General features: G+C 45.5%; 1 protein-coding gene across 4 annotated transcripts in view; it reads left to right on the forward strand.

Moving 5' to 3' along the window:
• Positions 1 to 13,756, forward strand: part of ST7L (suppression of tumorigenicity 7 like) — a 245,254-nt gene extending 231,498 nt beyond the window's left edge. For all 4 annotated transcript variants that reach the window (XM_075853862.1, XM_075853865.1, XM_075853866.1 and 1 more), the window contains one exon: positions 13,424 to 13,756. In XM_075853862.1, coding sequence (XP_075709977.1) covers positions 13,424 to 13,473 — 50 coding nt within the window. In that variant the 3' untranslated portion in view covers positions 13,474 to 13,756. The remainder of the gene's footprint in view (positions 1 to 13,423) is intronic.
• Positions 13,757 to 24,726: the final 10,970 nt, after the last annotated feature.

Here is a 24,726-nt window from a genome sequence, read left to right on the forward strand (position 1 = left end):
TAGGCTTTTATTTATTTATTTTAATTGTATGTTTTATGTGTTTTTAAATGTTTTATTAATTGACATTTATTAAGTCGATGAACTTAGATGTGATCAATATTATAGTAATCCTGTGTGTAAGAGACACACAGGACCCACTCACATCTGAGCTGTCAGTTCACTGATGGAATCCGCTAATAGCCAATGTTCAGCTTCTATGTAAGGCTTTAAGGCTGAGCATGTGAATACAGATTCCTTTTAAAAGTTTGCTGTCATCACTGGAAATTAAAATAAAATCAGGAGGGATGAATAGCCGGCACATACAACGTTAAAAACAAAGCTGAAAGCAGGTGCCAAAGTATTTTGCATGCAATTTCATTTCCTAGCATGGGAAGGGAAATTGTAATGTTGGAAACCACACCGTAAAGCAAAGAAAAAAAAAAAGATTTGTTGATGTTCATAAGGGACCAAGACTTGGCTCTGTAGCAGGAATCTGTTGTTTAAACATCAGCACATGCCTATAATGTCACTGATCCCATAATGGGCCACATCTTTGTAAGAGGCGATGAGTAAAAAGTTGCTGCTGTCTTATTGAACCCTGTAAGTGTTATTTTATGACATTGTAGTTTATCTTTACAGTTCTGTTTTGGTTTGTGGGTCACTAAACTAAACTGTAACATTGTATTCCCATGTCACACATCCATGAAAGAACATATCCTATTCACATACATGAGTACCTCTCCCTATCTTTACATGGCCAGTTGGCTAAATTCACACAGCCAAAACATTCAGGCTCAGAATGACATGTCCTTGAGGTGCACACTTTAAAAAAAACTCTGTTAAAAAAAATTCTAAACTGTCTAAAAGGCCAAACCAGGACACCAAGGATTCCTGCAAGCAGATTCATTTTTAGCTTCTTAAAGGGGTTTTCCCATTACAGTATGTGATCTGACATCAATAGGATATGGCGTCACTTACTGATCCATAGACTTAAGGAGTATCCGCATCAGTTAAAGGGGCTCTGTCACCACATTATAAGTGCCCTATCTCCTACATAATGTGATCGGCGCTGTAATGTAAATTACAGCAGGGTTTTTTATTTAGAAAAACTATCATTTTTGAAGGGGTTATGGCCTATTTTAGCTTTATGCTAATGACTTTCTTAATGACCAACTGGGTGTGTTTTACTTTTTGACCAAGTGGGCGTTGTGGAGAGAAGTGTATGACGCTGACCAATCAGCGTCATACACTTCTCTCCATTCATTTACACGGCATATAGTGATCTTATTAGATTACTATGTGCAGCCACATACACACACAGTAACGTTACTGCAGTGTCCTGACAGTGAATATACATTACCTCCAGCCTGGACGTGATGTCTATTCAGAATCCTGACACTTCGCTAACGTTTGTGTGTCATTTACAGCACAGCCCCTTCGAGATCATGCTGGGCTGTCAGTTACAGCCTAATCTCGCGAGATTACGGTTACAAAATCAAAATGATAAAACCCTTTATGGGATTAAAAAAAAAAAGTTAAATGAATGTAAAAAAAATTTATGATAAATATGTTAAAAAAATACACAGAAACACACATTTTTTTATAATAAATAAACTTTTTAAACTATAAGTCCCAAAACATGAAATAATATAGACATATTTGGTATTGCCCCGACCGTAACAACCTAAACAACAAATGTATAACATTATTTATGATGATCGGTGTATGGTGTAAAAAACATAAATATTAAAACTGCTGCGGAACTGCTTTTTTTCTGCATTTTCGTCAAAATAAAAATTTACAGAAATTAAACGATAAAAAATGTTACCTACATAAAGTACAACCCTTCCCGCAAAAAACAAAGTCTCATACAACTACTTCGTAAAAGAGTTATGAGCGTCGGGATGCAAAGAGGAAAATCTAAAAAAAATTGGCCGTGTCTGTAATGACAGGGATAGGGAAACAGACAAGTGAGCCCTAATCTACCCGCCACTCAGTCCCTGCCTACTTGCAACGACCCGCCCTAGGCGACGGGGTACAACTGGGCGACGGTCCCTACACTCAGTAAGTGCACGACAGACAACCAGACAAGGAAACACAGAACAAAGGGAAACGGGGCAGTTGCCCACGGCAACACCGTGAGCAACAAGAGTAGTAAACGAGCCGAGTCAAACCAGGAGAGTACGAGGTGCCAAACGCAGAGCAGGAGAGTAGTGAACAAGCCGAGTCAAACCAGGAGTGTACGAGGTACCAAACGCAGAGCAGAAGAGTAGTCAGTAAGCCAGGGTCAATACGAAGCAGGGACAAGTAGTTCAAGAAGCTGCAGCAGGGCCAGGAAACCAACAGAGAAGAATCACATGCAAGGAGGAACAGGAAAGGCAGGTATAAATAGACAGAGGGCGGGAGCTAGCTCCATCTGGCCAGGCTGTGATAGGCTCTCCCACTCCTAAGCCTGCCATCCTGAGTGGTGGAAGATGGAGTCAGTCTCACAGACATAGAAGCAGGTGCAGACTGATTACCTATGGGCGTGGATACAGAAGCTGTGCCTGGCAGATCCTTAACAGTACCCCCCCTTTTATGAGGGGCCACCGGACCCTTACTAAGAGGACCCGGTTTAGTGGGGAAGAGAAGGTGGAACCTCCTGACCAATACCCCAGCGCGAACATCCCGGGCGGGTACCCAAGTCCTCTCCTCAGGCCCGTATCCTCTCCAATGGACCAGGTACTGGAGGGAGCCTTGGACCATCTTGCTGTCCACAATCTTGGCCACCTCGAATTGTACCCCCTCAGGGGTGAGAACGGGGACAGGAGGTTTCCTCGAGGGAGCCAAGGACGGGGAGCAGCGTTTAAGGAGGGAGGCATGAAACACGTCGTGTATACGAAAAGATGGGGGTAACTCCAGCCGGAAGGAGTCAGGATTGAGGACTTCAATGACCTTATACGGCCCAATAAACCGGGGAGCAAACTTCTTGGACGGGACCTTAAGACGCAAGTTACTAGACGATAACCACACCAGATCCCCGACCATAAACAAGGGGTTAGCAGAACGTTTTCTATCAGCCTGAGTTTTTTGTACTCTCTGGGACGCCTCTAGGTTCTTCTGAACCTGGGCCCAGACTGTGCACAGTTCCTGATGAACGACCTCTACCTCGGGATTGTTGGAACTACCAGGTGAAACGGAGGAGAACCGTGGATTAAACCCAAAATTACAGAAAAAGGGGGAGACCCCTGACGAGTTACTGACCCGGTTATTAAGGGAAAATTCGGCGAGGGGAATGAATGAGACCCAATCATATTGACAGTCAGAGATAAAACACCTTAAATATTGTTCTAGAGACTGATTACTCCTCTCGGTTTGGCCATTAGTTTCAGGATGGAAGGCAGAGGAGAAGGACAGATCAATCTCCAACTTTTTACAGAAGGCTCTCCAAAACAAAGAAACAAATTATACCCCTCTGTCAGAAACAATATTGACAGGGACCCCATGGAGACGCAGGATGTGTTTGACAAACAAGGTAGCTAACGTCTTAGCATTGGGTAGTTTTTTGAGGGGCACAAAGTGGCACATCTTACTGAAGCGGTCTACTACAACCCACACCACCGACTTGCCTTGAGATGGAGGCAAATCGGTGATAAAATCCATGGAGATATGGGTCCAAGGTCTCTGGGGAATGGGCAAAGAATGTAGTAAGCCCGCTGGTCGGGACCTGGGAGTCTTGGACCTAGCACAAACCTCACAAACGGCGACGTAGGCCTTAACGTCTTTAGGCAACCCAGGCCACCAATAGTTTCTGGCAATGAGGTGCTTAGTACCCAAGATGCCTGGATGACCAGATAGTGCAGAGTCATGATTTTCCCTAAGTACCCTTAGCCGGAATTGCAGGGGAACAAACAGCTTGTTCTCAGGAAGGTTCCCGGGAGCTGAACCTTGATCAGCAGCAATTTCAGAGACTAAATCAGAATCAATAGAGGAAATGATTATACCTGGAGGCAAAATACAAGCAGGATCTTCCTCCGAAGGAGGGCTGGCCATGAAGCTACGCGACAGTGCATCAGCCTTAATATTTTTAGATCCAGCCCTATAGGTAACCAAAAAATTGAATCTGGTAAAAAAAAACGCCCATCGAGCTTGTCTCGGGTTTAGCCTCCGTTCCTATTCTAGGAAAACCAGATTCTTGTGGTCGGTAAGAACCGTTACCTGGTGCCTAGCCCCCTCCAGGAAGTGGCGCCACTCTTCAAATGCCCATTTAATGGCTAAGAGTTCGCGGTTGCCAATATCATAGTTACTCTCAGTGGGTGAAAACTTCCTGGAGAAGTAGGCACAGGGACGGAGATGGGTGAGGGACCTGGTACCCTGGGACAAGACAGTCCCCACTCCCACCTCGGACGCGTCAACCTCCACGATAAATGGCTCCATTTGGTTGGGCTGAACCAACACCAGGGCCGAGATAAAGCACTTCTTAAGGGCCTCAAAAGCCTGGACAGCCTCAGGAGGCCAGTGGAGGAGATCAGCACCCTTGCGAGTGAGGTCCGTAAGAGGCTTAGCGATGACCGAGAAGTTAGCACTAAATCTGTAATAATTAGCGAACCCCGAGAAGCACTGTAACGCCTTCAGGGAGGCAGGTTGGACCCATTCCGCCACAGCCTGGACCTTGGCGGGGTCCATGCGGAATTCGTGAGGATTTGACCCAAAAATGGTATCTCCTGCACCCCAAACACACATTTTTCGGTCTTCGCAAACAGTTTGTTTTCCCGAAGGACCTGGAGCACCTTCCTGACATGCTCAATGTGGGAGGACCAGTCCTTGGAAAACACAAGTATGTCATCAAGGTACACTACAAGAAATACCCCCAGGTAATCTCTTCAAATCTCATTTATGAAATTCTGGAAGACCGCGGGAGCATTACACAACCAAAAGGGCATGACGAGGTATTCGAAATGACCTTCGGGCGTGTTAAACGCAGTCTTCCACTCATCCCCCTCTTTGATGCGGATAAGGTTATATGCCCCTGTAGATCAAACTTAGAGAACCATTGGGCCCCCAGAACCTGATTAAAGAGATCAGGAATCAAAGGAAGGGGATACTGGTTCCTTACAATGACCTTATTCAAGTTACGGTAGTCAATGCATGGCCTAAGACCACCATCCTTCTTCCCTACGAAGAAGAAGCCAGCACCTACCGGAGAAGTAGAGGGGCGAATGTAACCCTTGGCCAGGCATTCCTGGATATACTCTCTCATGGCTTCACGTTCGGGACAAGAGAGATTAAATATCCTACCCTTAGGGAGCTTAGCTCCTGGTACCAAATCGATAGCGCAATCGTATTCTCTATGAGGAGGTAACACTTCGGAGGCCTCCTTAGAGAAAACATCAGCGAAGTCCTGAACAAACTCAGGTAGCGTGTTCACCTCCTCAGGGGGAGAAATAGAATTAACAGAAAAACATGATTTCAAGCATTCATTACCCCATTTGGTAAGATCCCCAGTATTCCAGTCAAACGTGGGATTATGCAACTGCAACCAGGGAAGGCCTAAAACCAAATCGGATGATAATCCCTGCATCAACAGTACAGAGCACTGCTCCAAATGCATGGAGCCAACAAGGAGTTCAAAAACAGGGGTATGCTGTGTAAAATAACCATTAGCAAGAGGAGTGGAGTCGATACCCACTACCGGGACAGGTTTAGGCAAATCAATCAAAGGCATAGCTAGAGACATAGCAAATTCCACAGACATGATATTAGCAGACGACCCTGAATCCACGAAGGCACTGCCGGTAGCAGACCTACCACCAAAAGAGACCTGAAAGGGAAGCAATATTTTATTACGTTTCATATTTACGGGAAATACCTGTGCGCCCAAGTGACCTCCCCGATGATTACTTAGGCGCGGAAGTTTTCCGGCTGCTTATTCTTACGCCTAGGACAGGTGTTCACTTGATGCTTGTCATCCCCACAATAGAAGCAGAGACCATTCTTCCTGCGGAACTCTACGTTGTTGGGGGGACACAGAGGCCCCGAGTTGCATAGGTACCTCCGAGTCTTCCGTGGAAGAACGAAGCAACGGAACCTCGGGAGGCATCATGGGGGGAGTCAGAGGAGAAAACACATAAACGTTCACGTTGTTGTTCCCTGAGACGTCAGTCAAGTCGTACCGCTAAAGCCATAACCTGGTCTAGGGAGTCAGAAGAAGGATAGCTAACTAGCAGGTCTTTCAGTGCGTTCGACAGACCCAACCTAAACTGGCACCTTCAGGCAGGGTCATTCCACCGAGAAGCTACGCACCACTTCCTAAAGTCAGAGCAATACTCCTCAACAGGTCTCTTACCCTGACGTAAGGTCACCAGCTGACTCTCGGCAAAGGCAGTCCTGTCAGTCTCATCATAAATGAGTCCGAGAGCAGAAAAGAAAAGATCAACGGAGGAAAGTTCAGAGGCGTCAGGAGCCAAGGAGAAGGCCCATTCTTGGGGCCCTTCCTGGAGCCGGGACATAATTATACCCACCCGCTGGCTCTCAGAACCTGAGGAGTGGGGCTTTAAACGAAAATAGAGCCTACAACTCTCCTGAAAGGAGAGAAAAGTCTTCCGGTCCCCTGAGAACCGGTCAGGCAACTTGAGGTGGGGTTCAAGAGGTGAGGTGAGGGGCACTACCATGGTAGCATCAGGCTGGTTGACTCTCTGAGCCAGGGCCTGGACCTGTAGGGAGAGACCCTGCATTTGTTGAACCAGGGTCTCAAGAGGGCCCATAGTGGTGTGAGGGACCAGGGTAGAGTAGGTATATGGGCTTGTGATTATGTAATGACAGGGATAGGGAAACAGACAAGTGAGCCCTAATCTACCCGCCACTCAGTCCCTGCCTACTTGCAACGACCCGCCCTAGGCGACGGGGTACAACTGGGCGACGGTCCCTACACTCAGTAAGTGCACGACAGACAACCAGACAAGGAAACACAGAACAAAGGGAAACGGGGCAGCAACAAGAGTAGTAAACGAGCCGAGTCAAACCAGGAGAGTACGAGGTGCCAAACGCAGAGCAGGAGAGTAGTGAACAAGCCGAGTCAAACCAGGAGTGTACGAGGTACCAAACTCAGAGCAGAAGAGTAGTCAGTAAGCCAGGGTCAATACGAAGCAGGGACAAGTAGTTCAAGAAGCTGCAGCAGGGCCAGGAAACCAACAGAGAAGAATCACAAGCAAGGAGGAACAGGAAAGGCAGGTATAAATAGACAGAGGGCGGGAGCTAGCTCCGTCTGGCCAGGCTGTGATAGGCTCTCCCACTCCTAAGCCTGCCATCCTGAGTGGTGGAAGATGGAGTCAGTCTCACAGACATAGAAGCAGGTGCAGACTGATTACCTATGGGCGTGGATACAGAAGCTGTGCCTGGCAGATCCTTAACAGTGTCCTTAAGGGATTAAGGACATTACGCACATTAAATAAATATCAACCCAAATGAACAACTTTGACCATTTCAGCTGATTATCTGGCATTAATTGGCTAAGTTTTTTTTAGCAGAAACCACTGATTAGTCACAGATAACCTGTTAAAATATTGATCTATCGTGTTAGATTTTTGTTTTTTAGCCATTACTTGATTAGTGGCTGTTTGTTTGTTATAAAGTTTTTTTTTCATTTTAACTACCAATATTTATTTACTTGTAATGTTGGTGATGAAATCGTCCTGCACTACAGATGGACGACAATTTAGTCATCCATCCGTCTATCGATATTTATGTAATGTGTGTGGTGAGCTTTAGCAGAAGGGAACATCACAACAATACAACGCAGGCGCTCTTTAACCCCTTAATGACCAGCTTATTTTAGACATTAATAACCAAGCCATTTTTTAAGTTTTTCCATCGTCTCATTCCACTTTTTTTTATTTTTGCGTCGACATTGCTGTATAAGGTCTTGTTTTTTGCGGGACAAGTTGTAATTTTTAATAGCACCCTTTTGGGGTACATAGATTTTGTTGATTAACTTTTTTTGGGGGTGGAATAGAAAAAAAAATGCAATTTCCCCACACTTTTTTTGCATCCTAAATTTACGCCATTTACCGTATGATATTAATAACACAATAACGTTATTCAGCGGGTTTTTGCTATTGCAACGATACCAAATTTATATAGATTTTGTATGTTTTACTACTTTTACACAGTGAAAACACTTTTTTCAAAATTATTTGTTTTTGCGTCTCCATATTTCAAGAGCCATAACTTTTTTATTTTTTCGCAGATGCAGTTGTATGGGGGCTTTTTTTTTGCAGGACGACGTTTTTATCGGTACCATTTTGAAGTAGATGTGACTTTTTGATCACTTTTTATCACATTTATTTTTAGGCTGGATATTTTTTTATGACGTTAACTTATGTAATAACTTTATAGTCGGGGTCGTTATGGACGCGGCGATACCAAATATGTGTAACTTTTTAACTTTATTTTGTTTTTTAAGCAGTTTGTAAGGGGAAAAAGTGGATTTTTCATTTTTTTTTTTCACTTTTTTTTTTATTAGGCCCCCGGCTGCCATAGAAGCCAGACAATCAGCGATATTATCACCGGATGCCGGTGGGAGAGAGAGGGAGCTCCCTCCCTCTCTCCAAAACAACTCAAATGCGGCGCTCGCTATTGAGCGCCGCATCTGAGGGGATAAACGGGTGAGATCGATACTACTATCGAACTCACACGTTTGAGCAGGGATGCCCCCAGCCCTCAGCTACCTCTGGCAGCTGAGAGCAGGGAGATTGAACGGCTCCCTGCTCTGTTTATTTATTCCGATGCAGCGCCGTAAAAAGGCTATTGCATCGGAAGCCCATTAGTGGCCGCCGTAAAAACCATATGGGGCGGTCACTAACGGGTTAAATATGAGTTAAAAAAACACCTTATTTTCTATTTTAGCAATAGATGTTCTTGGTTCCTATATGTTTGCTAATTTTCCAATTAATACTTTTTCTTTAGTAACAACCTAAAAGCTTACATAGGCTAAAGCAACTGTGCTGATTGCTTGGATATTGGATACCTATTCAACTGAAAAAGGTCCAATGCACAGTAAGCCCTTATTCACACGACAGGGTTTCCCGGCCGGGTGACGGCCGTTCATAAAAAGGCCGTCACCCGGCTGCTGTAGGAACAATAGACCCCTAATGGGGCTATTCACACGACCGATTTTTTGACAGCCCGGGAAACCTGGCTGTCAAAAAATGGGACATGTCCTTTTTTCGGTCGTTTACCCGGCCGCCCGGCTCCCATAGAAGTCTATGGGGCCGGGTAATACACGGCCATCACCGGAATGTGTCCCGAGTGATGGCCATGTATTCCGTTGCTCGCTCCCTCATCACAGCGCAGAGTGCATGTGAGGAGGAGGAGTTGATGCCATTCGGACGAATGGCTGTACGCTGGAGATATACTGTGTGGCAGGGCCAGGGTGTACAGCAGGTGGAAGGGAGCACTGCGCTGGCTCCCTTCCCCTGCTTGTTTTAAAAGCACCCTGGCCCGGCAACACCTTCCGTGGCCGATGGCGCCGCTAGCAGCTGCTGCTGCGGCTGCTACTACTGTAGCGACGCCACTATAGCATAGCTGGGAGGTATCTCCCTGCTCTGCTATGTGCTAGCCCCACTTTAGCTCCCTGAAGTAGCGGAATCCTTGTGTGTTCGGGGATTCCGCTCCTGGACAGAGCGCTTGATGTCTCTGTCCATATCTGGGCAGTGACATCAGGGGAAAATCCTGAAGCGGAATCCCCAAACACATGGGGATTCCCCTTCAGGAGTTGCCCCTGATGTCACTGTCCAGATATGCCCGGCCCGGAACGGATGCAAAACTAATGCAAACCGGCCGGGAAAAACGGCTGATTTTATACGCCGACACTCGGGCTCGGGCAGGACCCTGTCGTGTAAATAAGGCGGCATTGGTGGGATTCCTTATTCAACCAAAAACACAGGATTTGAGCCGAGGCTACACCTTTGATTTTGTAAATCTTTTTCTTCATTTAGGATACATTCATGGTTTTTTTTTGTGAAAGAAAAAACAGTAAGAGAGGTTTTCCATTTTAAAATAAGGTAAATAAGGCTTAACCAGTTCTGGACCAGACACCGTTTAGCCGTTTTTAGCACGCGTTCGTTAAACAGCTATAACTTTTTTATTTGTTGGGCTGGCGACGTTATTTTTGCAATGTTTTTTTTTCGGTAGACAATGCAGGTTTCGTTTTTTATCATTTTTATACACATTCTTTTTGCAATTTTAACATTTTTAGGCTTAAAGTTTGAAAATAATAGTAAAAAGTAAGCGTTTTTACTTTTTAGCTATATTTTTCTGGTAATAAATAACATAGTTTTACCCTAAAATAGACCTTTTATTTGTGATCATCCTTGTCTACCATAACTTGTACATGTCTATTTTAGGGCATTTGGGTCAGGGCTAGTGTTACGACAATGATTGGCGGAGAGGGAATTTTTTTTTTTACATGTGTATTTTAAGTGTATTTCTCATTAATTTTTTTTGCACTTTATTTTACTTTTTTTTTTTTATTACTATGGTCTGTCCCTCAAAGTTCAGAAAAGACCTTTGGTGGACTTTATGTTTTTTACTTTCTTATTTTACACCATGTTTTTCCACTGTAACTGGGGCTGCATAGGGAGATCAGCCCTCTTAGGGTATGTTCACACGCAAACTCAAAAACGTCTGAAAATACGATTTTCAGGCGTTTTTGAAGCTGAAAATGAAGTTTCTTTTAAGGCTGTGTTCACACTGAGTTTTTTGCAGGAGGAAAATTCAGCCTCAAAATTTTGATTGGGATTTTGAGGCAGATTTTGTCCTTCCTGCCTGTCGTTTGCCGCGTTTTTCGCCACGTTTTTCGCTCACGCCCATTGAGTGCTACGGGCAAAAAACTCAATGGAAACCTCCCCCGCCTCCCATTGAAATTAATGGGAGGCATTTTCAGCCGATTTTTACGAGTTTTGCGGAGCGGTTATCGCTCCAAAAAGCGACAGTGTGAACAGGGACTAATTTGGAGCTTCTTTTGAGGCTGTTTTTCATTTTTCTACTTCTTTTTACAAAGCGTCTTTTTATGCTCCGTTTTTTAAAACAGAGGCGTAAAAAGACGCCCCATATGAACTAAATGCTGTTTTTCCCATTGATTTCAATGGGCAGATGTTTGTAGGCGTTCAGCTTCCAGTTTTTCTGGCGTTTTTGGAGGCGTAAATGCCCCAAAATACGCCTGAAAACACTGCGTGTGAACATACCCTTATAGTGATTATTGTCACTAATAGGGCTGCGATGGGCCTAGTAAGACCCAGCAGCAGCTTGCCACTAACGGCACCCAGCGATCATGTGACCAGTCACATGATCATCGGGACCAATAGAGGCAGCGACGCTTTGCTGCTGCCTCAATTCATATACACAGCGCTCATTGAGGGCTGTGCAGAAGAGATCAGAGAAAATAGAAGCCACTCGGGCAGCAAGCTAAAACCCGTAATAGTCTGTGGCGCGGATTTTCAGGCCCCGTGACCGCCGGCTGTATATACACAGCCAGCGGTCGGGAACTGGTTAATAATTGTAGTATATAAAGTTCTGCTGCTCTCTAATATACTTTGTGCTACAATTCCTCACCATTTTAGTACCTCTACATGCAGACAGTGAATGGAAACATTACTTATATCAAGATGTAGATAGATATATATTTTTTTTTAATAAGGGTAGAAATAAATATATATATATATATAGTTTATATCCGCTCTTCAACATTGGAATTGCAACACCAAGAAGGACAAGCCATTAAGGTAATGCAAATGAAGGAAGGTGTCGCTAAGATCTGCATAGGATCACATTTTTAAGCACTCTGCTTTCAATCTGGCTTTTATGCCCCTCCACATGGCACAGATTGGAGCTAAGATTTTTAGCCACATGACACCTCAAAAATCAGATCAAGTGGTGTTGGATGATTGTGCGATTCCTCCAGTTCGTCTACGTGCCAGTTATCGCCACTTGTCGCAAACTGAGCTGGACAGAATCCTTGAACTGCGAGTCCTTGGTTTATCACTCCAGCAGATCGCTACGCACCTAGGCCGAGTTGTCCGCACTGTTCAACGTTGCGTGTTCCGGAGGATAGGAGAACTACAAAGAATGGGAATGACCGCGAACCTCTGCACGGACGGATCGTCTGATTGGCAGAATGGCGTATAGTGATTGATTCTGTACTGCAAGTGAAAGTCTAGTGCAACAACCAGTGTCGACATAAACCATCTGAAGGCATTTGCACGACATTGGGCTACGAGCGAGATGTCCAGCTACAGGTGGTCCATTAACCAAGCGCCACCACTCACAAAGGCTTTCATGGTGCACACCTGAGTGATGAGTCCCACTTTTGTCTCCGACACAATGATATCTGGAGATTGGTTTGGTCTGCAGGCCACATGGGCAACGCCATGAAGAGGCCTTCACAAGGGTACGTCACACCGGTCCTACTCCCAGAATTATTGTGTGGGGTAGCATAATGTACAGTAGCCGGACCCCTCTAGTCTTCGTTTCAGGTACACTAACAGCTCAGCGTTACATTGATTTGGTTATGGAGCCTATGTATGGTGTGGCAATTTCTCCAAAGTGTCCCAGAAGCCGTTTTTAACAGGACAACGCCAGGCCGCATGTTAATCATGCTACTGTAAGCAGCCTGCGTGGCCTAAACGTGCTACCATGGACTGCAGCGTCTGCGGACTTGTCTCCCATTGAGCACATCTGGGACTTCATTGGTTGGCAATTGTAAAGAGAGCTGCCAGCAGCCAATCTTGATGATGTGCGTGCCTATTCAGCATGGCATAACATTCCTCAGACAACCATTAATAATTTCATTGATAGCATGCCAAATCGTGTAACTGCGTGTATTTCTGCGCATGGCACGCATACTCGATACTAAATAAATCAAGATGTTTGAAATATTTGGTTTCCATTTTTCTATCATTTGCATATCATTAACATGTCTATAGATCATGTGATTTCCACAATTCCTAAACTTTTCCTTCATGGTGTTGCAATTTCAGTGTTGAGAGGGGTGTACATATTTATATAGCTAGCGAATATATTTTTCTATAAGGATGCTGTTAAGTAAATAGTTATTCTTTCCAGAAGAACATGGATAAAAACATGGAAAAAGATAAAATTGTCAATTCATATACATTAAGAAAGTTGATGCATTAAAGGGTTAATGCGTCCCATGACATTACCTTTACTGACACGGATTCCTGTGTAGCACATATTAGAAGAATTTCCTTTGCATTCCCCTTGGAAGAGAAATGACAGATACGTCTCTAAAGCAGGAATTTGATAACAACAGACTTCTATTTACTGCATGTGTTGAATATAGAGGGAATAGCCCTGCTGGCCCTCTCTATTTCTACCTCTGCATGCTGGAATGAAGTTGGCTCTGCTGTGGTGTTGGAACTTTGTGCTCATATTTTGTTTTATCTTTCAGTTTTTCGTGACTCTGCTTACACCCTTCACCTTTATGCTGGAAAAGATTGAGAGCATCATGCCATCCAGTTTTTGGCACCAGCTGACCCGCATGTAAGCATATCTCTAATGAGCAGAAACAAAATCCGTGCAACATGTGGGACCTCTTCAACCTTAACCTCTTAAATTTCACCAAGTTAAAAAGCAACATATGAAAATGTATTTCACCTGTGCCCAACTGCTCTCTCTTGGAGACTCCAGGAACTCTGCTGACTATTCCCTTTCAACAGAAACAATAGGTCCAGAATGGTGGGGAAATTCAATTTGTGTATTTAAATGCTAATAAAAAGTTACCTGGTTATAATTTGTTAATGAGTTTTTTCTCATCCTGTGTTGCTTGTTCGCTTCTATTGTCCTAATATTAGTCACTGAGACTTTCACACAGAGCAATGAAGATTTATTTCCTATAATTTTTCCTGCTATTTTCATCAAAAATGTGTAAATTTGTATTTTTGACCTTCAGAAGTATTTCCCTGGTAGACAGAGTTGTATTAGGGTATCGAAAGGGGAAGGGGGTACCAAAGTACAGCAAAACTTTTGAGGTGACCACCTAAAATTGCAGTAAAGGGGGGTTTTCTAGAGGAGCAAAGAATACAGCCAATATACACTACCGTTCAAAAGTTTAGGGTCACTTAGAAATGTCCTTATTTTTGAAAGAAAAGCACAGTTTTTTTCAATGAAGATAACATTAAATTAATCAGAAATACACTCTATACATTGTTAATGTGCTAAATGACTATTCTAGTTGCAAACGTCTGTTTTTTAATGCAATATCTACATAGGTGTATAGAGGCCCATTTCCAGCAACCATCACTCCAGTGTTCTAATGGTACATTGTGTTTGCTAACTGTGTTAGAAGGCTAATGGATGATTAGAAAACACTTGAAAACCCTTGTGCAATTATGTTAGCACCGCTGTAAACAGTTTTGCTGTTTAGAGGAGCTATAAAACTGACCTTCCTTTGAGCTAGTTGAGAATCTGGAGCATTACACTTGTGGGTTCGATTAAACTCTCAAAATGGCTAGAAAAAGAGAGCTTTCATGTGAAACTCGACAGTCTATTCTTGTTATTAGAAATAAAGGCTATTCCATGCGAGAAAGTGCCAAGAAACTGAAGATTTCCTACAACGGTGTGTACTACTCCCTTCAGAGGACAGCACACACAGGCTCTAACCAGAGTAGAAAGAGACGTGTGAGGCCCCGCTGCACAACTGAGCAACAAGACAAGTACATTAGAGTCTCTAGTTTGAGAAATAGACGCCTCACAGGTCCTCAACTGGCAGCTTCATTAAATAGTACCCGCAATACGCCATTGTCAACGTCTACAGTGAAGAGGCGACTCCGGGATGCTAGCCTTCAGGGCAGAGTGGCAAAGAAAAAGCCATATCTGAGACTGGCTAATAAAAGGAAAAGATTAATATGGGCAAAAGCACACAGACATTAGACAGAGGAAGATTGGAAAAAAGTGTTATGGACAGACGAATCGAAGTTTGAGGTGTTTGGATCACACAGAAGAACATTTGTGAGACTCAGAACAACTGAAAAGATGCTGGAAGAGTGGCTGACGCCATCTGTCAAGCATGGTGGAGGTAATATGATGGTCTGGGGTTGCTTTGGTGCTGGTAAAGTGGGAGATTTGTACAAGGTAAAATGGATTTTGAATAAGGAAGGCTATCATTCCATTTTGCAGCGCCATGCCATACCATGTGGACAGCGCTTGATTGGAGCCAATTTCATCCTACAACAGGACAATGACCCAAAGCACACCTCCAAATTATGCAAGAACTATTTAGGGAAGAAGCAGGCCACTGGTATTCTATCTGTAATGGAGTGGCCAGTGCAGTCACCAGATCTCAACTCCATAGAGCTGTTGTGGGAGCAGCTTGACCGTATGGTATGCAAGAAGTGCCCATCAAGCCAATCCAACTTGTGGGAGGGGCTTCTGGAAGCATGGGGTGCAATTTCTCCCAATTACCTCAGCAAATTAACAGCTGGAATGCCAAAGGTCTGCAGTGCTGTAATTGCTGCAAATGGAGCATTCTTTGACGAAAGCAAAGTTTGAAGGAGAAAATTATTATTTGAAATAAAAATCATTATTTCTAACCTTGTCAATGTCTTGACTATATTTTCTAGTCATTTTCCAACTCGTTTGACCCCAAACTTTTGAACGGTAGTGTACATAGGATAGAGGAATCAAAAATTTGTCACAGAGAAATCTGGTCTTACATAGTTTATACGGTTGAAAAAATACACATGTCCATCAAGTTCAACTAAGGGACGGGAAAAGGGAAGTAAAACATTTCTACACATAAGAGCTTATATATTTTTGTTCTAGGAAATTATCTAAGCCTTTTTTAAAGCCATCTACTGTAGCTACTGTGACAAGCTCCTGCGGTAGACTATTCCATAGCTTCACAGTTCTCACAGTAAAGAAGGCTTGTCGTCTCTGCAGGTTGAACCTTATTTTTCCAGATGGAGGGAGTGCCCCCTTGTTTTTTGAGGGGGTTTTACATGGAACAGGATTTCACCATATTTTTTGTATGTGCCATTTATATATTTATATAAGTTAACCATGTCCCCCCTTAGTCGTCTTTTTTCAAGGCTAAATAGGTTTAATTCTTTTAATCTTTCCTCATAACTTCGATTCTCCATGCCCCTTATTAGCTTCGTTGCTCTTCTTTGTATTTTTTCTAACTCCAGGGTATCCTTTCTATGAACTGGAGCCCAAAACTGAACTGCATATTCTAGATGAGGCCTCACTAAGGCTGGATTCACACGAGCATGTTCGGTCCGTAAAGGACGGAACGTATTTCGGCCGCAAGCCCTGGACCGAACACAGTGCAGGGAGCCGGGCTCCTAGCATCACAGTTACGTACGACGCTAGGAGTCCCTACCTCGCTGCAGGACAACTGTCCCGTACTGTAATCATGTTTTCAGTACGGGACAGTTCCGCGGAGAGGCAGGGACTCCTAGCATCATACATAACTATGATGCTAGGAGCCCGGCTCCCTGCAGTGTGTTCGGTCCGGGACATGCGGCCGAAATACGTTCCGTCCTTTACAGACCGAACATGCTCGTGTGAACCCAGCCTAATATTTTGTAAAGTGGTAATATTACATCCCTGTCCCGTGAGTCCATGCCTTTTTTAATACACGACAATATCTTGCTGGCCCATGAAGCAACTGATTGACATTGCATGCTGTTATTTAGTTTATGATTTACAAGTACACCCAGATCCTTCTCAACAAGTGACTCCCCCAGTTTAGCTCCCCCTAGGAGCCGGGACCATTCAGAGTAGGAATCCTTGACCACAACTCTCTGGATACGGTCCTTGAGCCAATTCTCAATCCAATTACAAACGATACTCTCTAAACCTATAGTTCTTAATTTACACATTAGACGTCTGTGAGGGACAGTGTCAAATGCCTTTGCAGAGTCCAAAAACACTATATCCACAGCGGCCCCTCTGTCTAGGCTTCTGCTCACCTCTTTATACAGTGAAGGAAATAAGTATTTGATCCCTTGCTGATTTTGTAAGTTTGCCCACTGTCAAAGACATGAACAGTCTATAATTTTTAGGCTAGGTTAATTTTACCAGTGAGAGATAGATTATATATAAAAAAAAAAACTGAAAATCACATTGTCAAAATTATATATATTTATTTGCATAAAGTATTTGATCCCTTTGGCAAACAAGACTTAATACTTGGTGGCAAAACCCTTGTTGGCAAGCACAGCCAACTACGTTTTTTGTAGTTGATGATGAGGTTTGCACACATGTTAGATGGAATTTTGGCCCACTCCTCTTTGCAGATCATCTGTAAATCATTAAGATTTCGAGGCTGTCGCTTGGCAACTCGGATCTTCAGCTCCCTCCATAAGTTTTCAATGGGATTAAGGTCTGGAGACTGGCTAGGCCACTCCATGACCTTAATGTGCTTCTTTTTGAGCCACTCCTTTGTTGCCTTGGCTGTATGTTTCGGGTCATTGTCGTGCTGGAAGACCCAGCCACGAGCCATTTTTAATGTCCTGGTGGAGGGAAGGAGGTTGTCACTCAGGATTTGACGGTACATGCCTCCATCCATTCTCCCATTGATGCGGTGAAGTAGTCCTGTGCCTTTAGCAGAGAAACACCCCCAAAACATAATGTTTCCACCTCCATGCTTGACAGTGGAGACGGTGTTCTTCGGGTCATGGGCAGCATTTCTCTTCCTCCAAACACGGCGAGATGAGTTAATGCCAAAGAGCTAAATTTTAGTCTCATCTGACCACAGCACCTTCTCCCAATCACTCTCAGAATTATCCAGATGTTCATTGGCAAACTTCAGACAAGCCTGTACATGTGCCTTCTTGAGCAGGGGATCTTGCGGGCACTGCAGGTTTTTAATCCATTACGGCGTAATGTGTTACCAATGGTTTTCTTGGTGACTGTGGTCCCAGCTGCCTTGAGATCATTAACAAGTTCCCCCCGTGTAGTTTTCGGCTGAGCTCTCACCTTCCTCAGGATCAAGGATACCCCACGAGGTGAGATTTTGCATGGAGCCCCAGATCGATGTCGATTGACAGTCATTTTGTATGTCTTCCATTTTCTTACTATTGCACCAACAGTTGTCTCCTTCTCACCCAGCGTCTTACTTGTGGTTTTGTAGCCCATTCCAGCCTTGTGCAGGTCTATGATCTTGTGCCTGACATCCTTAGAAAGCTCTTTGGTCTTGCCCATGTTGTAGAGGTTAGAGTCAGACTGATTAATTGAGTCTGTGGACAGGAGTCTTTTATACAGGTGACCATTTAAGACAGCTGTCTTTAATGCAGGCACCAAGTTGATTTGGAGCGTGTAACTGGTCTGGAGGAGGCTGAATTCTTAATGGTTGGTAGGGGATCAAATACTTATTATGTGCACAATGCAAATAAATATATATAATTTTGAGTATGTGATTTTCTTTTTTTTTTTAAATATAATCTATCTCTCACAGGTAAAATTAACCTAGCCTAAAAATTCTAGACTGTTTATGTCTTTGACAGTGGGCAAACTTACAAAATCAGGGATCAAATACTTATTTCCTTCACTGTAAAAACAAATCAGGTTGGTTTGACAGCTTCTGTCCTTAGTAAAACCGTGCTTGCTGTCACTTGTAATTGTAAAGGATCTGCCAGGCACAGCTTCGGGGTTAACGCCCATAGATAATCAGTCTGCACCTGCCTCTATGTCTGTGAGACTGACTCCATCTTCCACCACTCAGGGTGGCAGGCTTAGGAGTGGGAGAACCTATCACAGCCTGGCCAGACGGAGCTAGCTCCCGCCCTCTGTCTATTTATACCTGCCTTTCCTGTTCCTCCTTGCTTGTGATTTCTTCTCGTTTGGTTTCCTGGCCCTGCTGCAGCTTCTTGTACTATTGTCCTTGCTTCATATTGACCCCGGCTTGCTGACTACTCTCCTGCTCTGCGTTTGGTACCTCGTACACTCCTGGTTTGACTCTGCTTGTTCACTACTCTCCTGCTCTGCGTTTGGCACCTCGTACTCTCCTGGTTTGACTCGGCTTGTTCACGTCTCTTGTTGCTCACGGTGTTGCCGTGGGCAACTGCCCCTTTCTCCCCCTAGCTCTGTGTACCCTTGTCTGTTTGTCTGTCGTGCACTTATTGAGCATAGGGACCGTCGCCCAGTTGTACCCCGTCGCCTAGGGCGGGTCGTTGCAAGTAGGCAGGGACTGAGTGGCGGGTAGATTAGGGCTCACTTGTCTGTCTCCCCACCCCCGTCATTACATAATCACAAGCCCATACCTAGTCTACCCTGGTCCCTGACACCACTATGGACCCCCTTGAGACCCTGGCTCAGCAAATGCAGGGTCTCTCCCTACAGGTCCAGGCCCTGGCTCAGAGGGTCAACCAGCCTGATGCTACCATGGTAGTCCCCCTCACCTCTTGAACCCCACCTCAAGTTGCCCGACCGGTTCTCAGGGGACCGGAAGACTTTTCTCTCCTTTCGGGAGAGTTGTAGGCTCTATTTTAGTTTAAAGCCCCACTCCTCAGGTTCTGAGAGCGAGCGGGTGGGTATAATTATGTCCCGGCTCCAGGAAGGGCCCCAAGAATGGGCCTTCTCCTTGGCTCCTGACACCCCTGAACTTTCCTCCGTTGATCTTTTCTTTTCTGCTCTCGGACTCATCTATGACGAGACTGACAAGACTGCTTTTGCCGAGAGTCAGCTGGTGACCTTACGTCAGGGTAAGAGACCTGTTGAGGAGTATTGCTCTGACTTTAGGAAGTGGTGCGTAGCTTCTCGGTGGAATGACCCTGCCTTAAGTTGCCAGTTTAGGTTGGGTCTGTCGAACGCCCTGAAAGACCTGCTAGTTAGTTATCCCTCTTCTAACTCCTTAGACCAGGTTATGGCTTTAGCGGTACGACTTGACCGACGTCTCAGGGAACGACGACTTGAACGTCTTGATGTTTTCTCCTCTGACTCCCCCATGATGCCTCCCGAGGTTCCGTTGCTTCGTTCCTCCCCGGAAGACTCGGAGGTACCTATGCAACTCGGGGCCTCCGTGTCCCCCCAACAACGTAGAGATTTCCGCAGAAAGAATGGTCTCTGCTTCTACTGTGGGGATGACAAGCATCAAGTGAACAACTGTCCTAAGCGTAAGAATGCAGCCGGAGAACTTCCGCGCCTAAGTGATCATCGGGGAGGTCACTTGGGCGCACAGGTATTTCCCGTAAATATGAAACGTAATAAAATCTTGCTTCCCTTTCAGGTCTCTTTTGGTGGTAGGTCTGCTACCGGCAGTGCCTTCGTGGATTCAGGGTCTTCTGCTAATATCATGTCTGTGGAATTTGCTATGTCTCTAGCTATGCCTTTGATTGATTTGCCTAAACCTGTCCCGGTAGTGGGTATCGAATCCACTCCTCTTGCTAATGGTTATTTTACACAGCATACCCCTGTTTTTGAACTCCTTGTTGGCTCCATGCATTTGGAGCAGTGCTCTGTACTGTTAATGCAGGGATTATCGTCCGATTTGGTTTTAGGCCTTCCCTGGTTGCAGTTGCATAATCCCACGTTTGACTGGAATTCTGGGGACCTTACCAAGTGGGGTAATGAATGCTTGACGTCATGTTTTTCTGTTAATTCTATTTCTCCCCCTGAGGAGGTGAACACGCTACCTGAGTTTGTTCAGGACTTTGCCGATGTTTTCTCTAAGGAGGCCTCCGAAGTGTTACCTCCTCATAGAGAATATGATTGCGCAATCAATTTGGTACCAGGAGCTAAGCTCCCTAAGGGTAGGATATTTAATCTCTCTTGTCCCGAACGTGAAGCCATGAGAGAGTATATCCAGGAATGCCTGGCCAAGGGTTACATTCGCCCCTCTACTTCTCCGGTAGGTGCTGGCTTCTTCTTCGTAGGGAAGAAGGATGGTGGTCTTAGGCCATGCATTGACTACCGAAGCTTGAATAAGGAACCAGTATCCCCTTCCTCTGATTCCTGATCTCTTTAATCAGGTTCAGGGGGCTCAATGGTTCTCTAAGTTTGATCTACGGGGGGCTTATAACCTTATCAGCATCAAAGAGGGGGATGAGTGGAAGACTGCGTTTAACACGCCCGAAGGTCATTTCGAATACCTCGTCATGCCCTTTGGGTTGTGTAATGCTCCCGCGGTCTTCCAGAATTTCATAAATGAGATTTTAAGAGACTACCTGGGGGTATTTCTTGTAGTGTACCTTGATGACATACTTGTGTTTTCCAAGGACTGGTCCTCCCACATTGAGCATGTCAGGAAGGTGCTCCTGGTCCTTCGAGAAAACAAACTGTTTGCGAAGACCGAAAAATGTGTGTTTGGGGTGCAGGAGATACCATTTTTGGGCCAAATTCTCACTCCTCATGAATTCCGCATGGACCCTGCCAAGGTCCAGGCTGTGGCGGAATGGGTCCAACCTGCCTCCCTGAAGGCGTTACAGTGCTTCCTGGGGTTCGCTAATTATTACAGGAGGCTTATTGCTAACTTCTCGGTCATCGCTAAGCCTCTTACGGATCTCACTCGCAAAGGTGCTGATCTCCTCCACTGGCCTCCTGAGGCTGTCCAGGCTTTTGAGGTCCTTAAGAAGTGCTTTATCTCGGCCCGGTGCTGGTTCAGCCCAACCAAATGGAGCCATTTATCGTGGAGGTTGACGCGTCTGAGGTGGGAGTGGGGGCTGTCTTGTCCCAGGGTACCAGGTCCCTCACCCTTCTCCGTCCCTGTGCCTACTTCTCCAGGAAGTTTTCACCCACTGAGAGTAACTATGATATTGGCAACCGCAAACTCTTAGCCATTAAATGGGCATTTGAAGAGTGGCGCCACTTCCTGGAGGGGGCTAGGCACCAGGTAACGGTCCTTACCGACCACAAGAATCTGGTTTTCCTAGAATCTGCCCGGAGGCTAAACCCGAGACAAGCTCGTTGGGCGTTATTTTTTACCAGATTCAACTTTGTGGTTACCTATAGGGCTGGGTCTAAAAATGTTAAGGCTGATGCACTGTCACGTAGCTTCATGGCCAGTCCTCCTTCGGAGGAAGATCCTGCATGTATTTTGCCTCCAGGTATAATCATTTCCGCTATTGATTCTGATTTAGTCTCTGAAATTGCGGCTGATCAAGGTTCAGCTCCCAGGAGCCTTCCTGAGAACAAGCTGTTTGTTCCCCTGCAATTCCGGCTAAGGGTACTTAGGGAAAATCATGACTCTGCACTATCTGGCCATCCAGGCATCCTGGGTACCAAGCACCTCATTGCCAGAAACTATTGGTGGCCTGGGTTGCCTAAAGACGTTAAGGCCTACGTCGCCGCTTGTGAAGTTTGTGCTAGGTCCAAGACTCCCAGGTCCCGACCAGCGGGCTTACTATGTTCTTTGCCCATTCCCCAGAGACCTTGGACCCATATCTCCATGGATTTTATCACCGATTTGCCTCCATCTCAAGGCAAGTCGGTGGTGTGGGTTGCAGTAGACCGCTTCAGTAAGATGTGCCATTTTGTGCCCCTCAAGAAACTACCCAATGCTAAGACGTTAGCTACCTTGTTTGTCAAACACATCCTGCGTCTCCATGGGGTCCCTGTCAATATTGTTTCTGATAGAGGGGTACAATTTGTTTAATTGTTTTGGAGAGCCTTCTGTAAAAAGTTGGAGATTGATCTGTCCTTCTCCTCTGCCTTCCATCCTGAAACTAATGGCCAAACTGAGAGGACTAATCAGTCTCTAGAACAATATTTAAGGTGTTTTATCTCTGACTGTCAATATGATTGGGTTTCATTCATTCCCCTCGCCGAATTTTCCCTTAATAACCGGGTCAGTAACTCGTCAGGGGTCTCCCCCTTTTTCTGTAATTTTGGGTTTAATCCACGGTTCTCCTCCGTTTCACCTGGTAGTTCCAACAATGCCGAGGTAGAGGTCGTTCATCGAGAACTTTGCACAGTCTGGGCTCAGGTTCAGAAGAACCTAGAGGCGTCCCAGAGCATACAAAAAAACTCAGGCAGATAGAAAACGTTCTGCTAACCCCTTGTTTATGGTCGGGGATCTGGTGTGGCTATCGTCTAAAAATTTGCGCCTTAAGGTCCCGTCCAAGAAGTTTGCTTCCCGGTTTATAGGGCCGTACAAGGTCATTGAAGTCCTCAATCCTGTCTCCTTCCGACTGGAGTTTCCCCCATCTTTTCGAGTACACGACGTGTTCCATGCCTTCCTCCTTAAACGCTGCTCCCCGTTCTTGGCTCCCTCGAGGAAACCTCCGGTACCTGTTCTCACCCCTGAGGGGGCAGAATTCGAGGTGGCCAAGATTGTGGACAGCAGGATGGTTCAAGGCTCCCTCCAGTACCTGGTCCATTGGAGAGGATACGGGCCTGAGGAGAGGACTTGGTTACCCGCTCGGTATGTTCACGCTGGGATATTGGTCAGGAGGTTTCACCTTCGTTTCCCCAGTAAACCAGGTCCACTTAGAAAGGGTCCGGTGGCCCCTCATAAAAGGGGGGGTACTGTAAAGGATCTGCCAGGCACAGCTTCGGGGTTAACGCCCATAGATAATCAGTCTGCACCTGCCTCTATGTCTGTGAGACTGACTCCATCTTCCACCACTCAGGGTGGCAGGCTTAGGAGTGGGAGAACCTATCACAGCCTGGCCAGACGGAGCTAGCTCCCGCCCTCTGTCTATTTATACCTGCCTTTCCTGTTCCTCCTTGCTTGTGATTTCTTCTCGTTTGGTTTCCTGGCCCTGCTGCAGCTTCTTGTACTATTGTCCTTGCTTCATATTGACCCCGGCTTGCTGACTACTCTCCTGCTCTGCGTTTGGTACCTCGTACACTCCTGGTTTGACTCGGCTTGTTCACTACTCTCCTGCTCTGCGTTTGGCACCTCGTACTCTCCTGGTTTGACTCGACTTGTTCACTTCTCTTGTTGCTCACGGTGTTGCCGTGGGCAACTGCCCCTTTCTCCCCCTAGCTCTGTGTACCCTTGTCTGTTTGTCTGTCGTGCACTTATTGAGCGTAGGGACCGTCGCCCAGTTGTACCCCTTCGTCTAGGGCGGGTCGTTGCAAGTAGGCAGGGACTGAGTGGCAGGTAGATTAGGGCTCACTTGTCTGTCTCCCCACCCCCGTCATTACAGTAATACTATTTTTTGTCACATAATCCTGTATATAGTCCCTCAATAGCCCCTCAAACATTTTCCCCATGATGGATGTTAAGCTTACTGGTCTATAATTACCTGGGGAAGACCTAGAGCCCTTTTTGAAAATAGGCACCACATTTGCCCTGCGCCAGTCCCTTGGCACTATACCAGTCACTAGAGAATCTCTAAATATTATGAAGAGGGGGACAAAAATAACTGAACTAAGCTCTTTAAGAACTCTAGGGTGTAACCCATCTGGTCCCGGGGCCTTGTGTACATTTATTTTATTTTATTTAGCTTGGACCATATCTACATTCATCCAATTCAGTATATCAAGTGATATATTAACAGCACTGGCAGCGGCTCTTTCTTCTGTTGTATATACAGATGTAAAGGATCTGCCAGGCACTACGTCTGTGGATACTCCCAGGATTAATCAGTCGACACCTGAGGCCAGACCTCTTAGACTGACACCGGCTCCCACCAATCAGGGTGGCAGGCTCAGGAGTGGGAGAGCCTATCGCGGCCTGGTCAGTCGGAGTTAGCTCTGCCCCCTGTCCATTTATACCTGCCGTTTTCTCTTCCCCATTGCTTGTTATTCTTCTTGGATTCCTGGCCCCACTGCTGCCTTGCTCCAGCCTGCTTCTGCCGTGCTTCT

Source organism: Rhinoderma darwinii, chromosome 2 (assembly GCF_050947455.1).
Source record: "Rhinoderma darwinii isolate aRhiDar2 chromosome 2, aRhiDar2.hap1, whole genome shotgun sequence".
In the NCBI taxonomy this organism is placed as follows: domain Eukaryota; kingdom Metazoa; phylum Chordata; class Amphibia; order Anura; family Rhinodermatidae; genus Rhinoderma; species Rhinoderma darwinii.